The 15197-nt window shown below is 40.3% G+C and overlaps 1 protein-coding gene across 2 annotated transcripts in view; it reads left to right on the forward strand.

Annotated features, from left to right (window-relative positions):
• The window catches only part of LOC122550548 (glypican-6-like), a 1024831-nt gene that overhangs the window by 958010 nt on the left and 51624 nt on the right, over positions 1-15197 (forward strand). For both annotated transcript variants that reach the window (XM_043691449.1, XM_043691450.1), the window contains exon 6: positions 2819-2962. In XM_043691449.1, coding sequence (XP_043547384.1) covers positions 2819-2962 — 144 coding nt within the window. The remainder of the gene's footprint in view (positions 1-2818; positions 2963-15197) is intronic.

Here is a 15197-nt window from a genome sequence, read left to right on the forward strand (position 1 = left end):
AACTGGTGCTCCTGGGAGCAGATGCGGCGGAGTCGAAGGAATTGGGGGAATGGGATGGCGTTTTTACAGGGGGCAGGATGGGAGGAGGTGTAGTCCAGTTAGCTGTGGGAGTCGGTCGGTTTGTAGTAGATGTCCGTGTTGATTCGGTCACCTGAGATAGATTCTGTGTTGATTCGGTCGCCTGAGATAGAAATAGTAAGGTCGAGGAAGGGGAGGGAGGAATCTGAGACTGTCCAGGTGAATTTGAGGTCGGGGTGGAAGGTGTTGGTGAAGTGGATGAACTGTTCAACCTCCTCGTGGGAGCACGCGGCGGCGCCGATACAGTCATCGATGTAGCGGAGGAAATGGTGGGGGGTGGGGCCAGTGTAGTTCGGAAGATGGATTGTTCCACATATCCTACGAAGGGGCAGGCATAGCTGGGGCCCATGCGGGTGCCCATGGCTACTCCTTTGGTTTGGAGGAAGTGGGAGGATTGGAAAGAGAAGTTGTTCAGGGTGAGGCCCAGTTCAGTCAGTCGAAGGAGGGTTACGAAGAGGCAGGCATAGCTGGGGCCCATGCGGGTGCCCATGGCTACTCCTTTCGTTTGGAGGAAGTGGGAGGATTGGAAAGAGAAGTTGTTCAGGGTGAGGCCCAGTTCAGTCAGTCGAAGGAGGGTTACGAAGAGGCAGGCATAGCTGGGGCCCATGTGGGTGCCCATGGCTACTCCTTTCGTTTGGAGGAAGTGGGAGGATTGGAAAGAGAAGTTGTTCAGGGTGAGGCCCAGTTCAGTCAGTCGAAGGAGGGTTACGAAGAGGCAGGCATAGCTGGGGCCCATGTGGGTGCCCATGGCTACTCCTTTCGTTTTGGAGGAAGTGGGAGGATTGGAAAGAGAAGTTGTTCAGGGTGAGGCCCAGTTCAGTCAGTCGAAGGAGGGTGTCAGTGGAAGGGTACTGGTTGGTACGGCGGGAAAGGAAGAAGCGGAGGGCTTTAAATCCTTCGTGATGGGGGATGAAGGTGTACAGGGACTGGATGTCCATGGTGAAGATAAGGCGTTGGGGACCAGGGAAGCGAAAATCATGGAGGAGGTGGAGGGCATGGGTGGTGTCCCGAACGTAGGTGGGGAGTTCTTGGACTAAGGGGGACAGGACCGTGTCGAGGTATGCAGAGATGAGTTCGATGGAGCAGGAGCAGGCTGAGACAATGGGTCGGCCGGGGCAGTCAGGTTTGTGGATTTTGGGCAGGAGGTAGAAACGAGCGGTGCGGGGTTGTGGGACCATGAGGTTGGAGGCAGTGGATGGGAGATCCCCTGAGGTGATGAGGTTCTGGATGGTCTGGGAGATGATGGTTTGGTGGTGGGAGGTGGGGTCATGGTCAAGGGGGCTGTAGGAGGAGGTTCCTTGGATGCTGCCTGACCAGATGTATAGATGGCAATTTCCTTCCCTAAAAGACATTAGTGAACCAGAGGGGTTTTTCCAATAATCGGCAATGGTTTTGTGGTCATCATTAGACTCTTAATCCTAGATACTTATTGATTCCAAATTTTACCATCTGCCATGGCAGGATTCAAACTTGGTTCCCCAAAACATTACAGAGATCTCTGGATTAACAGTTCAGAGATTTAAGCCAGATGCTAGGAGTCTTTCATTAAAAAAAAGGAAATAGTTCCAACCAGTTATGGAAATAGGTTACCTCAAGGAAATTGTTTCACATGTCAAACATCGAGAGGTATGTTTGGGTAAAAATGATTATTCGAAACTGAGGAAATCTGAGATCTCAGCTGTGTGAGGATTCAGGAAAAAGACTTCACAGGTCACAAGACAACAAGTGAGAAAGAAAAGCAGATAAGTGAAAACTACAAGTTTAATAGGGAAGGAAAATATCTTTACTTCTTGAATAGCTCTAAATTGATAGTATAAGGGAGTAGATGGGATTTTGTTTTGCTGCATTTTAAAGGTTTTCAAATTATTATAGCTTGGTTTGTTTTATTTTTATTTCTTAACTTATCTTTTTTTGATAAAACTAATCTGTCGGTTTGTGCATGTACATTTCAGTGAAAGACTGCCATGTAAAATTAAGGAAAACAAAATATGATATATCAATCCAGATTTCATTCTGCCATCTGACTTGTCCGTAGTACCATCAACTGAAAGGAGATTTACTTGGAGTTTTCAAAATCATGGGAGGTCTGGACAGAGAAGGCAGGGAGAAACACTTCCTGTTTTTAAAAGGATCACGAATATAAGAGCTCAGATTTAAGGTGATTTGTAAAGGAAATATCAACAATGCGAGAAAAACAACATTTTCAAGCAACAGGAGGTTTATGTCTGAAATACACAGTCTGGAAGTGTGGTGGAACCCTACTTCAAATATTGAGGCAATTGAGAGGGAATTAAATGATTACTTTAAAAAGGAATAATGCACAGGATTATGTGGAAAGGGCAGGAGAATGTCACTAAGTCATCAGAGATCCAGTATGAATGTGATTGGGCTGAATGGTCTCCTTCAGCAGCATAGTAATTCTGTGATTCAGTGAGTTCAAACTTTCAATCTGTAATTCAAAGTTGACATTTGATTTGAAAATTCACAGTAATAATGATCTTTTGGGAGATCTGTCTGTGTGCGTCCCAATGACCACATTTTTTATCCCAACATCCGTGATACTTCTGCGTCCCAAAGTTTTTCTGAAATCATTATTTTTGAGACTCAAAGAGAAATATGCTGGCTCTGAAAACTCACTCACTCAACAGATCACTTAACTACTTGAGATACTGCTCTAGAAAAAGTTAGTGGATGAACTTGAAACAATTTGAAATGTTTTTTACTTGTTTAATTGTTGCAGGTTTTTCAAGGATGTGGCCAGCCAAAACCAATGAAACCCACGCGTAGGACACGCTCCACTTCAGAAAATTTTAATTTACGGTTCAGGCCCTATAGCCCTGAAGAAAGACCAACAACAGCAGCTGGCACAAATCTGGACAGGCTTGTGAGTATTCATACCACTTTGTGTATGCACTGCTTCCTCTGGATAAGTCTTGTATTAGATCTGTAAAATTAGTTGCTCTTGAAAGTGAATGTAGCAATAAAATTATGAATATAGACAATTTACAAAGTTTGAGTTGCATGCTGCTCCCATCTTGTTTACAACATAGAATATAAGAACAGGAGTAAGCCCACTCAGCCTTTAAACCTGCTCCACATTCAGTTTGGTCATGGCTGGTAATCAAACTCAATACCCTGTTCCAACTTCCTTCTCATACCCTTTGATCATTTAAGACCTATATCTAATTCCTTCCTGAAAACAATCAATGTTTTGGTCTCAATTGTTTTATGTGGAGAACTCCACAGGCTCACTACTCTCCGGGTGAAGAAATTGAACCCAAATAGGTGCAATAGTGAGACCAAAGCTAAGGTCCTCGTCAGCCAATGCTTGCTCAAGTTACCAAGTGGATGTGAATTTAGTTTGTTTTTGAGTTCCTACTAGAACAAGGCAGAGGTCTTGTGAACATGTGTAAATCAGGGAAATAATGCCTTTTTGTGATGGAGGGTGTGGTGATGTTTTAGGATAGGTTGGGGCTTGGGTTAGTCAGGGAGTAGTTAGGGACTGTTCGCATTTGTTGGGGCATTTGTTGGGGATGGGGAATGTGGAAGTATGGAGTCAGAACAGTGGGATGTTTAGATTGGAACAGTATTTTGAGGATGGGCTAGGATATATGGTCTGGCAAGGTGGGAGGGAGGGGTTGTGATATTGGGTCAGTGGATGGAATCAGCTCTGTAAGGAGGAAATGGTTCAGATGCTTATGGGGAGGGAATGGCAGAGTATTAGAAAATGCCAATGGTGAGTTGACCTTACAGCGCCCAGTAATCCAATGTGCTCACAATATCAACCAGATTTTCTCATGCACTTTCTCATGAACTGCAAAATGGCACTATTTCTTTTAGTGCCTCAATCAGTCCTTTTTACCAAACCACAGCTATTTCCTTTGGATATAGGAGCACTTAACTGTATTTTGAAAAACATTTATATTCTGCAACTATTTTAGTCACTGTACAATCCATCTGTCAGCATGAATGCAGTTGGTCAGCTTATTACAAACTAAGGGAGCATGTTAGGTCACATTCTAAGAACAAATGTGAAAATATTTTCGTTAATACCCGTCAATGATCTATTCTTGTTTTTAAATATTATCCTGTCTGGATAATGCCATTCGGATTCATTTGAAAGTTCCTTAAAATTAAAATGTACCTATTAGGATGTCTTGATTTTGTGTGTTTAATACAATCTTAATTATGGGTATTTGTTGAATATTTCTGCTGGATTTGGTGAGGTGTTACACTTGGAGTTTCTGTCCTATGTTCAAGTTGGATAATTCATTATTGCACATCATTTGTGAGCATCTTTCAGCTTTCCCTGATTTTTGAGTAATCCATTATGTACTCCTGGGTCTGTCAATGAATGATGACTGGGATGGTTTGTCCATGCTTGTCTATCAAATAGATTTGCACTCAGTTTCATAGATCAACAAAGTATGCATTTTTGGAATGGGTATGTATATTGGGTTGGACAGTAGCCTGTTGGATGGTGATCTACGGTGCAGAGTTAGATGATATTCTCCCAATGTAAACATGGGATTAGAGTTACGGTGACCCACAGTGTCAGTTCCTGGATGGGTTGCTGAGAATTCTGTGGGATCAAACTTGACTTGATATTCTCTGTGGAGTATTCATCTACAGTTTGCAAACAGATTTGCCTTGTTAATTCTGGATGATAGAACATACATTACTTTTCTAAGTTGTGGAGTTTGGTTCATTTTGTCAATTTAAAAAGCATGAAATCTTGTAGCTTTATTCTTAATAAATGCCTGGGATTTCAAACTTTATCTATATTCAACAAAAGTGTTGGGGATCTTAGGTGAAAAAGAAGCCTACATAAGGTGAAGAAGCAGGTTTCAGGTGAACAAGGGGTGTAGTAATAATGGGGGAGTAAAAGAAAATTGTGAGGAGGGAGGATGGAAGACTGCAAGGTGATGGGAGAAGGTGACTGCAGGAAATTCGCAAAAGGGAAAGAACAGCTTTAAACCTGTCAACAAAGGAATATTCAATGAACTGGAAACCTAACTAACTTTAATGCACTAAAGGTTTAGAGCGATTTGGGCCAAACACTGGCAAATGGAATTGGTTTAGTTTAGGAAATCTGGTTGGCATGGACAAATTGGTTCAAAGGATTTGTTTCCATGCTGTATAACTCTATAGTTCTATGACTCTAATGAAATACATTCCTTGCAAATGAATCTCTAGCTTAAGTCTGCAAAGTTGAAGAGTTATCTTGGGGATAGTGGGGTTGTGGCAATGTAGTTGATGCACTTGTAATGAACATTGTGTATAAACTCAATTTAGTTTAAAACTCAGACTGAGATATGAGATGCTGTAAACAGGGGTAGTAACTGTCTGGTTATAATGTTCCAACTTTGAGTGTATGCATTTGCAATTTATTACATGAGACCTCACTAATAGCTGAAAGAATGTTTCGAAGATAATTTCTTTTATGTAGAATTGTGTCAGTTATTTTTCAAAATGAAATTTGTTTCTAACTTATGCTATTGTGCCAATTTAAGTATTATGTTGTTTTGGAAATTAATACTTTCCTTATCATTTATAACTTTAAGCTTAATAGAATGCTGATGTTTCTTGAAGATATTGATAAATTATTTGAATTGTGCAGAATTGTGACATCAAAAATCATTGAAAAATAAAATTTACTATATAAATTATTTCTTAAAAACATGTATAATGTTTTTATATTCTTAAAAAAATAAAATTTTACTTTCCTTAGTAATATTAATATCATTGTTGTCAAGGCTATCACAGGTTCAATTATTCTGTCAGTTAATTCTGCTGCCAGAAAGTCTGAATCACACCCCTTATCTCTGAGCTTAGTGACAAAATCTTCAGTGTTCTCTGTCAACCCTTGACTGGAAGACATATATTCAAGATAGCTTATTAAGTTGAGCTTCACTTAAACCTAATTTTTGACTGTTTACCATATTTTTCTGGATTTTTAAAAGTAAAGCATTGAACAGATCTAAGCTCTTTTATCTGCAAAAGCCTTCATTGCCTTTGGCAATTTTGATTTGGATGCTTTGTTTATCTAAGTAAGAAATATTATGGTCAAGAAAGCAGAGCTTGATGCATTTTCATAACATGTAAATTCAGATATGATCCTCATTGCCTTCCAATTGAGCATTGGAAACTTTGAGGCCGTTTTGAATCTTTTTGCTTGATTTTTAATGCCATCAAAATTATTTGCATCCATTCACATTCCCTGCAGAGTTTCTAGGGTTCTTCTGTCTCTGGGTTGCAATATCTTTGGTGCTTACAGGTTGTAGCTTGATTGTAATGGTGATACTGTGGAGCTTTTAGGCTATTTATAGTTGTAGTTCTAAGCTCCACCCATAAAGCAATAATCTTGACATAAAAATTGAGCCACCTGTTACAAAGAGATGTGAAACAGTGAAAAAAGCTCTGCCATAGTTTGCCTTTTAGTATTACCAATAAAATACATCTGTTATCAAAGCTATTCATTTTGCATTCATCCAGACAATTGCAACAAATACAGAAGTAAAGGCAAAGCAACGTTCGTGCTGTATAAAGGAAAGTTCTGATTGTTTGGCAAGTGGACTCTGATTTGGTAGCAGTGTTGCCACTGGGAATGCATTAATTAAATGCTAAGTTTTTTTTTCCATTTTGAAACAGGCAAGTTGACTCTCAGTAGTCCATGCATTTGTGAGAACTGAATAAGGGAATGGCTGCCACTTGTTTTGTTGAGTTGAAATGGGTCCAGTTTGTACATTTTCTTTCTGTCTGAAAATAACAAGGCCCTGTGTAGAAATAAATATAATTTCTAGTACACTGGAATGTATGCCATACTATGAGTCTGATTTGACAATCCTAAGTTGATTATAAGTGAAATTCTTCACACAGTCAGTTATTTAGCAAATGTGTTCAATTCTAAAGTTACATCTAGTGTTGGACAGTGTGTTGTGAGCTTTGCAAGTGCAGACTGGATGGGTACAGTCAGTACCTTGTTGGCTGTGAACAGCCAAAAGAACAAGCTGCTGGATACAATGCCTCAGTCATTGGAACTTATGTCTGATTTTTTTAGGTACACACCGGTGCTAAAATTCACATTCTACCTTATTTATTGTTGTGATAGGCAGAGTGACATTTCAGCTTGAAGACAGCTTGGAGGTGGATTTGCAAAACTTTACTTATTCATAGCTTTCAAATGTGATATATGCAGTAATGAGTGATATTATTTCCATGTCAGGTGTAGTTTTTCATAGAAGGTTGTGGATGCATAATTGGCATCCCCAGATTAGAGATTTAGTCAAATGGTAAGACACAAATTGAATATTGTTTTAAAATGGACATATTTTGTTAAAGCTTTTTATCTTGCACTCAGTAGGACAATTCACAAGAATACCAATTTAAACTTAAAACTAACATTTATATGGTATGAAAGAAAACTTCAATTAGTTGGCAATGGCCTCTGATTGGCAAAGGCATTGCCATGGTGAATACACCAGTTAATAATGATTGATAGTTAAGTGTCACTTTGTAAACATTATAAACCAGAAAGGTTAATTGTGATTGGTCCAGGCATTAGTTTGGGAAGATCAGAAAACATTTTTGCAACATGCGACTTTTTCAGCATTATTAATTTTGTTTTAAAGATAGGATTGGCTAATAATGTTCACGTGGCAAATTTGAGCTTTTCTTATGAATGATCATTATATTTGTTGATATCAGGCTGCCAAGCATGCCATTCCACACATCAATTTAAATCTCTGAACTCCAGTCTCATTATGTGTGATTCAGGCATGGTTAGATCATCTTAGGTCTATTGCTAGTAATGAGTTACTTTTAAAATTGTTTGAATACTGAGGCTGATAAACTGCTGTGTGAACTCACAGAGAGACATCAGAAATACTACAGGGCCAACTGACCTAATGTGAAAACATCAATCTTGAAGATCAGTGTGTTGCAGTCTTGGCAGGCTAGTGTGCATTTGTGCATGTCTGTGTGCAATTCTCCTGCATTGACCCTACTAGAGTCCATGGTATCAGTGTAGGGACACTTGAGCTGCATCGGACAGACAAGAATGCATGCTCGTCTAGTCTGTGGACACTGCCAGAATCTTCAAATCTGATGCAGATTTTTTTTAAAATTGATACTTGTTCTCTGTTGCTAGTGTGAGGGGCTAGTCAAGCTTCTCCTGTGAGGTTGCATCAATTCCCCCTCCACCTCCACACCAACCTCTCCCAAACTTTGTTTTTGACAAAACACTTATCTTCCTCTTGGAGTCCAGGAATGTTCCCAGATCTGAGCATTTCCATTGAAATCTGATTTACATACATTTGGTTAGCAGTCTACAGTAATTACAGCAACTCTCCAAGGAGTTTCACAGGAGTGTTAGAAATCATATTCAGGACTGAGCCACTTCAGATGGCATCAGGCAAGTGGCCAAAGGTTGATGAAGGATTTTGGCTTTCAACTCTTTGTAGAGTACCTTAATGAAGACTGGAGAGATTGAAAGGTTTAAGAGGCAAATTCCAGAGTTTTAAATCAAAGCAATGAAAGGCATGACTACACCATTGTGGAGCAATTAGAGTCAGGGATGCTGAGGAAACAAGAAGTGCAGCTTTTGAGTCTTCAGGAGATTACAAAGATAACGACGGGAAAGAATGGAGGAATTTGAAAGGTGTTTTAAAATCAAGACAATAAAATAAACATAAAGGACTCTAGATGTTGGAATTCTGAAATAAAAACAAAGAGGCAAGAAAAGCATATCAGATTTGATAATATCTGCAGAGAGAAAAGTCAGAACAGATTCTGACAATGGGTCACCAGACTCAAAACATTAAATTGTTTTTCTGTCTAGAGATGCGACCAGACCTGCTGTGTTTCTCTAGCATTTTCTGTTTTTGTTTAAAATCAATACCTTGCTTAACTGGAATTCAATTTAGGTTGGTAAGCACAGCGTCTAAGTGGGTGAATGTGATTTGGAGCAAGTCAAGACATGAATAGTGAAGTTTCAAATGACTCAAATTTATGGAGCGTCGATTGTGAGACTCAGGAGTGTGCTAAAATAGTGGAGCTCAAGTTAGGAAAAGACATGGAAGCAAGTTTCAGCAGCAGATGAGCTGAGGCAGGGACCAAGTTAAACAAGATTTTAGGTGGCCTGAGAGTTGTGAGGAGCAAATAATTGGTAGCTGATTTCAGGGTTAAATATGACACCAAGGTTGTGAACAATCTGATTCAATCTCAGTTAGCTACAAGGAGAAGGGTGGAGCCTGTATACACAGGACCAAAGACCGTGGATTTGATCGTCTCGATATATAATAGGATGAAATTACTGTTAATTCCTGCACATGATGTCAGACAAGCAGTTTGATACCTCATTTCTCTCTTTTATGAGCCCTTTTCCTTTCGAGCCAAAGAGGTTGGAACTCCAAGAAGCCCCGCCCTGGCTTCAGCTGCTCAACATCAAGATTTGTGTGGACCTGTCACTTAGTCGAATGTCTAGCACTGCAGTGCAATCGAACAGAACCTTTAGGAAATCGACGTCTACATTCTGTAAAGGGCTGAAAACTTGTCTTTTAATATTGGCTGGGAATATAAAGTAATCTGTTACTTGAATTATTTTAATTATGTAAGTTCATTCATAGTTCTAAATTTTATCTAAGATCTGGTCTGTAAAGTGTTGTTCCATATTTTTGTGTATTTATCTTCATGTAGTGCTTGATTATTTATTTATTGTAGATGGAGCATTTTTCCCTTTTGTATTTAAATTTCCTACTGTACAAACATTACACTTCTGAAGATTATAGTCAATGATTGCCTGAAAATAACGATCCCGAGGAAGAAATACTGAGAGAATTCTCGCTTTACTTTTTCAGCTGCCAGAAACAGTTGGGCTGGGTAACACAGAGGGAAAAATGCTCTACACATTTAGGTTGAATTGAATAGTGGTACAGGAGAACTCCAAGAGGATTTCAACATGGAGCTCCATCTCATTGACAGTCCAGTAAGGCAGGAACATAAGAAGAAAGAACATTTGTGTGGTGAATAGTTTTAAGACAATTTCACGGTTTGGGGGTCAAATGCAAAAATGAAATCTTCTGAAGATCTTAAGCTGAAATGATCATAATCCAAAAATCCTACTGGCAAGATGCAAAAGCAGGCAGGCATTGTTCAGATAAGTTATAAAGGTGAATTAATATTCAAAGCTAACTTTGGATTTAACTCCAACATGTTTTGTTTTGGTGCATCGCAGTTGGGTCTAAGTTCTTGCAGGAAATGGTCTTGAACCAGAAGCAGTGAAAGGGAAATGCCAATTTTCTGCTTAGCTACTATATCCTATAAGCAATCATGGATTCCTTTAATAACCTAGAACAATAAAGTGCAGAAATGGGCTCTTCGGCCCACATTGTTATTCCAAATATGACACCAAATTAAACTAACCCTTCTGCCTGCCCTTGGTCCATAAATCTCCATTCCTTGTATATTTGTTTGCTTATCTAAAAGATTGTTAAACACCCCTCTTGCACCTGCCTTCATCACCACCAGTGGCAGCTCATTCCAGACTCCTACTACTTTCTGTATAAAAAACTTGCCCATCGCATCTCCTTTGAACTTACCCCTCTCACTGTAAAATAATTCCCCCAGCTTTAGACATTTCAACTTTGGGAAAAAGAATCTGACTTTCAACCCTATCAACGCATCACATAATTTTATGGACTTATATCAAGCCTCCCCACCACTACTCCAGGAAACAACCTGAGTTTTTCTATCCTCTTCTTATAGCTCATATCCTCTAATCCAGGCAGCACCCTGATAGACCTCTTTTGCAGTCACTCCAAAGCCTCCTGTAATGTGGCAACTGGAATTGAATGCAATACTCTAAGTGTGACCTAACCAAAGTCTTATAAAGCTGAAACATGACATCCTGACTCTTGTACTCACTTCCCCAACCAATAAATACAAGCATGCCATACAATTTCTTTCCCACCCTATCTACTTGCATGGCCAATTTCAGGGAGCTTTGGATTTAAACCCCAAGATCCCTCTGTACATCAATGGGGTTCAGCTCCTGCCATTAACTGCTTACTTTTCCTTAACATTTGATCTCCCAAAGTAGCATGGTGGCTCAGTGGTTAGCACTGCTGCCTCACAGCACCAGGGACCTGGGTTCAATTCCAGCCTGGGGCGACTGTCTGTGTGAACTTTGCACATTCTCCCCTTGTCTGTGTGGGTTTCCTCCGGGTGCTCCAGTTTCCTCCCATAATTCAAAGATGGCAGGTTAGGTGAATTGGCCATGCTAAATAACCCATATTGTAGGTTATTAGTCATGGATAAATATAGGGGAATAGGTCTGGTGGGTCCCTCTTCGGAGGGTCGGTGTGGACTTGTTGGGCCGAAGGGCCTGTTTCCACAGTGTAGGAATTCTAATTCAAAAGGCAGCACCTCACACTTACCCTGATTAAACTTCATCTGCCATTACTCTGCCCATATCTGCAATGGATCTATATCCCTCTGTCCTTTGACAACCTTCTACACTATCTACAAATCCATGGATCTTTGTATCATCTGCTAACTTATTAATCCACCTATCTACATTTTCATCCAAGCCATTAATACATATCACAAAAAGCAGAGCTCCAGTACAGATCCCTGCAGAACACCACTTGTCGTGGACCTCCAGCCTGAAAATACACCCTTGCACCACTCTCCTCTGCCTTCCATGAACAAGCCAATTCTGAATCCATGTAGCCAAGTCACTGTAGATTCCATGCATCTTAATCTTCTGGATGATCCTACCATGGGAGACCTTGTTGAAAGCCTTACTAAAATCCATGTGGACAACATCCAATGCTCTACCCTCATCAATCACCTTTGTCACCTCCTCAAAAAATTCAATCACATTAGTAAGACATAATCTTCCCTGAGCAAAGCCCTGCTGACTGTCGCTAATTTGGCCATGCTTTCCTAAATGCGCATAAATCCTATCCCCAAGAGTCTCTCCAACACCTTCTCAACTGCCAATGTGAGACTCACCAGTCTGTAGTTTCCTGCATTATCTCTATTTCCTTCTTGAACATTAGCTACACGCCAGTCATCCGGGACCTCTTCAGCAGCTAATGAGGATACAAAAATCATGGTCAAAGCCCCAATAATCTCCTCTGTTGCCTCTCTGATTATCCTGGGGTAGATACCATCGGGCCCTGGTGATTTATCTGCCCTGAAGTTCTTCAAGAGACCCGACATCACTTCTTTATTGATCTCAAAGTGCCATAGCATATTTGCATGCTCCACACAAACACATATATCCTCCATACCCTTCTCCTAGCTGAATACTGACACAAAGTACTCTTTTAGGATCTCACCACATTCTCTGACTCCAAGCACAAGTTCCTTCCTTTATCCTTGAGTGGTCCTACCTTCCCCCAAGTTATCTTCTTATTTTTGATGTATGTATAGAACACCTTGGGATTCTCTTTAACACTACATGCCAAAGTTATTTCATGGTCCCTTCTTGCTCTCCTAATTCCCTGCTTGAGTTCTTTCTTGCTTCCTTTATATTCCACATGGGCCCTGTCTGATTTTAGCTTCCTAAACCTTACATATGCTTCTTTTTCCCTTTTGACTAAATTCACCACCTCCCTTGTTATCCAAGGGTCCCTCACCCTGCCATTCTTGTCCTTCCTCTTGACTGAACATGCCAGCCCTAAACTCTCATCAGCAGGTCTTTAAACATGTCAAATGGATAAAGATGATCATAGGTCTTTTCTTTAAACTCATAATACCAGTGATGGTACAAACCCAAACTAATATTTAGTAATGTATTTAGTAATGTACAACACAATGGAATGAATGGGAATTAAAATGTGGTCAAAATACAATTTTGTTCCTAAAAAATGAAAATAGTATCAAATAGTATCAATAGTTCGTAAGCAGTGAGTAACTGACAGGATTCTACTTTTGATTTGGCTGTCTGTTCATAATAAGGATGCCAGAGGGGTGGACTGAACAAACTTTTCTCTTTTTTCTGTTCCATGCATCTCTTTTCCTCTGGCTCCCCAGAGGACTGTGTGGAAGTCTTTGCAACATGGCGTAAGCTACAACATTCCAATTCTTCATAGTCATCACCATTTGTCTTTGAATATTAATGTTGTCAATCTATCCACTGTAGATATGCCATCAAAGTAACATTTCCCTTTTCTAGTCTCTTACATCAAATTGTTTTTGAACAATGTTATTCATATATATCAATTAGCAAGTATTTAATGCTGACATGTATTTATCCATTTAACTATTGTGTTTTGAATAGCCGATTTCTTGAAAAACGGGCAATAATTATGTTATGCTCATGCTTTGGTTTCTTGTTAGTCTATTTGTTCATGTGTATGGTTGAGTACCTACAGCAATGACAGAACTAGAGCACAGCATTTTTTTTACTGTCATTTTCAGTGAGGTTACAGTTTATTTTCAGTTAGTGAAATCGGGTGAGAACTCAGATGTATTTACATTTGTCTGAAGGAAGTTAAAAATGCAGAGGATTCTGGAAATATATGCAAATATAACATAAGTAGACAATTAATAGGTATTTGAGGATCTCATTGAGCTTCTACAATTTGTCAGTTTGCAGAGGAAGATGGTGGCATAGGCAAGCAGTGTTCCCATTAGTGACTGCTAATGGGCAGGTACAAGATAAAGTCACCATTGTCCCAGAGGATCATATAGATTCTCTCTCAGTAGGAAGAAATGACTGGTGGTGAGTTTAACCTGAGGGTCACTGCACCTGAGGCCAGAGGCTATGTTAAGAAAGTGTGACCTTTGTGGTATAGGAATTAAATCGATGCTGTTGACATCTCTCTGCATTCACAAGTCAGTGGTTCAGCCAACAGAGTCAACCGACCTGGTGGCCATACTGCCTTTTGCCATGTCCTGTCTGCCCTTTAGGAGAAAGCCCCCCTCCAAAGTTGGTACTTCCTCCCCCTTTTGATTCTCCCCCCTGACCTCTATAACTTATTCCCCAGACCCTATTTACCCACCATCATGAGGTTTCCCAGCAATGCCTAGTCCAAATCACCAGACTTACTTCGGGTGCAGTAGGCATCTCTCCTCTTCTTTGGGACTGATTGTAGCTCCATCAGTAGCTACTACTTCCCTCTGGCACCCCTGGCACTGCAGAACTCTAGCAATGTGAGTCTGATTGACAGGTCACTGGGGTGTAACTTTCTGAGGGGAGCATGAAGTTCCCTCTCTGATCTAAGTAAAGCTGCCCATCCAGAGTATTATTTCTGCTGGGGCAGCTAGATTTCACCTTGACAAGTGACTGGGTTCAATTCCTACCATGGCAGTTGATCAGCTATGTTAAATTCCACCATGTGATGCATTCAGTGCCACCTGTAGGCCATTTCCAAGTCTCTATTTCTCAGTGAAGTAAGCATTTTCAATCCAGGTCTGGTCTGAAAGTGTTTGTATGTGCAAATATGTTTTTTCTTTCCCCCTAGAAATAATGAGGGCAAAATAGAGACATAGGAAAAGCTTTGGAAATCTGAAGCACAAAGGGACTTCTAAATCCTAGTTTTGGATTCTCTCAAACTTAACATGTAGGTTTAGTTGACATTGGGAATACAAATGTAATGTTAGCATTCATTTCAAAAGGGCTAGAATCCAATAGCAGAAATGTATTGCTGAGGCTGTATAAGTCTCTGGTCAGACCATATTTGGAATATTATGGACAGTCTTTGGCCCCATATCTAAGGAAGGATGTGCTGGCCTTGGAGGGATCCAGAGGAGGTTCACAAAAATGAACCGCTTATCATATGAGGAGCGGTTGAGGACTCTTGAGTCTGTTCACAATAGAGTTTAGAAGGAGGTTGGGGATCTCATTGAAAGCTATAGAGTACTGAGAGGCCTGGACAGATGTCTTCACTAATAGGAGAGATTTGGACACAAGGGCACAGCCTCAGAATGAAGGGTCAACTGTTTAGATGAGGAGGAACTTCTTCAGCCAGAAGGTGGTTAATCTGTGGAACTCATTTCCACAAAAGGCTGTGGAGACCAAGTCACTGAGTGGATTTAAGTCAGAGATAGATATGTTCTTGATTAGTAAAGGCATCAAAAGCTCCAGGGAGAAGGCAGAAGAATGGGGT

This window comes from Chiloscyllium plagiosum, chromosome 6 (assembly GCF_004010195.1).
Source record: "Chiloscyllium plagiosum isolate BGI_BamShark_2017 chromosome 6, ASM401019v2, whole genome shotgun sequence".
In the NCBI taxonomy this organism is placed as follows: Eukaryota; Metazoa; Chordata; class Chondrichthyes; order Orectolobiformes; family Hemiscylliidae; genus Chiloscyllium; species Chiloscyllium plagiosum.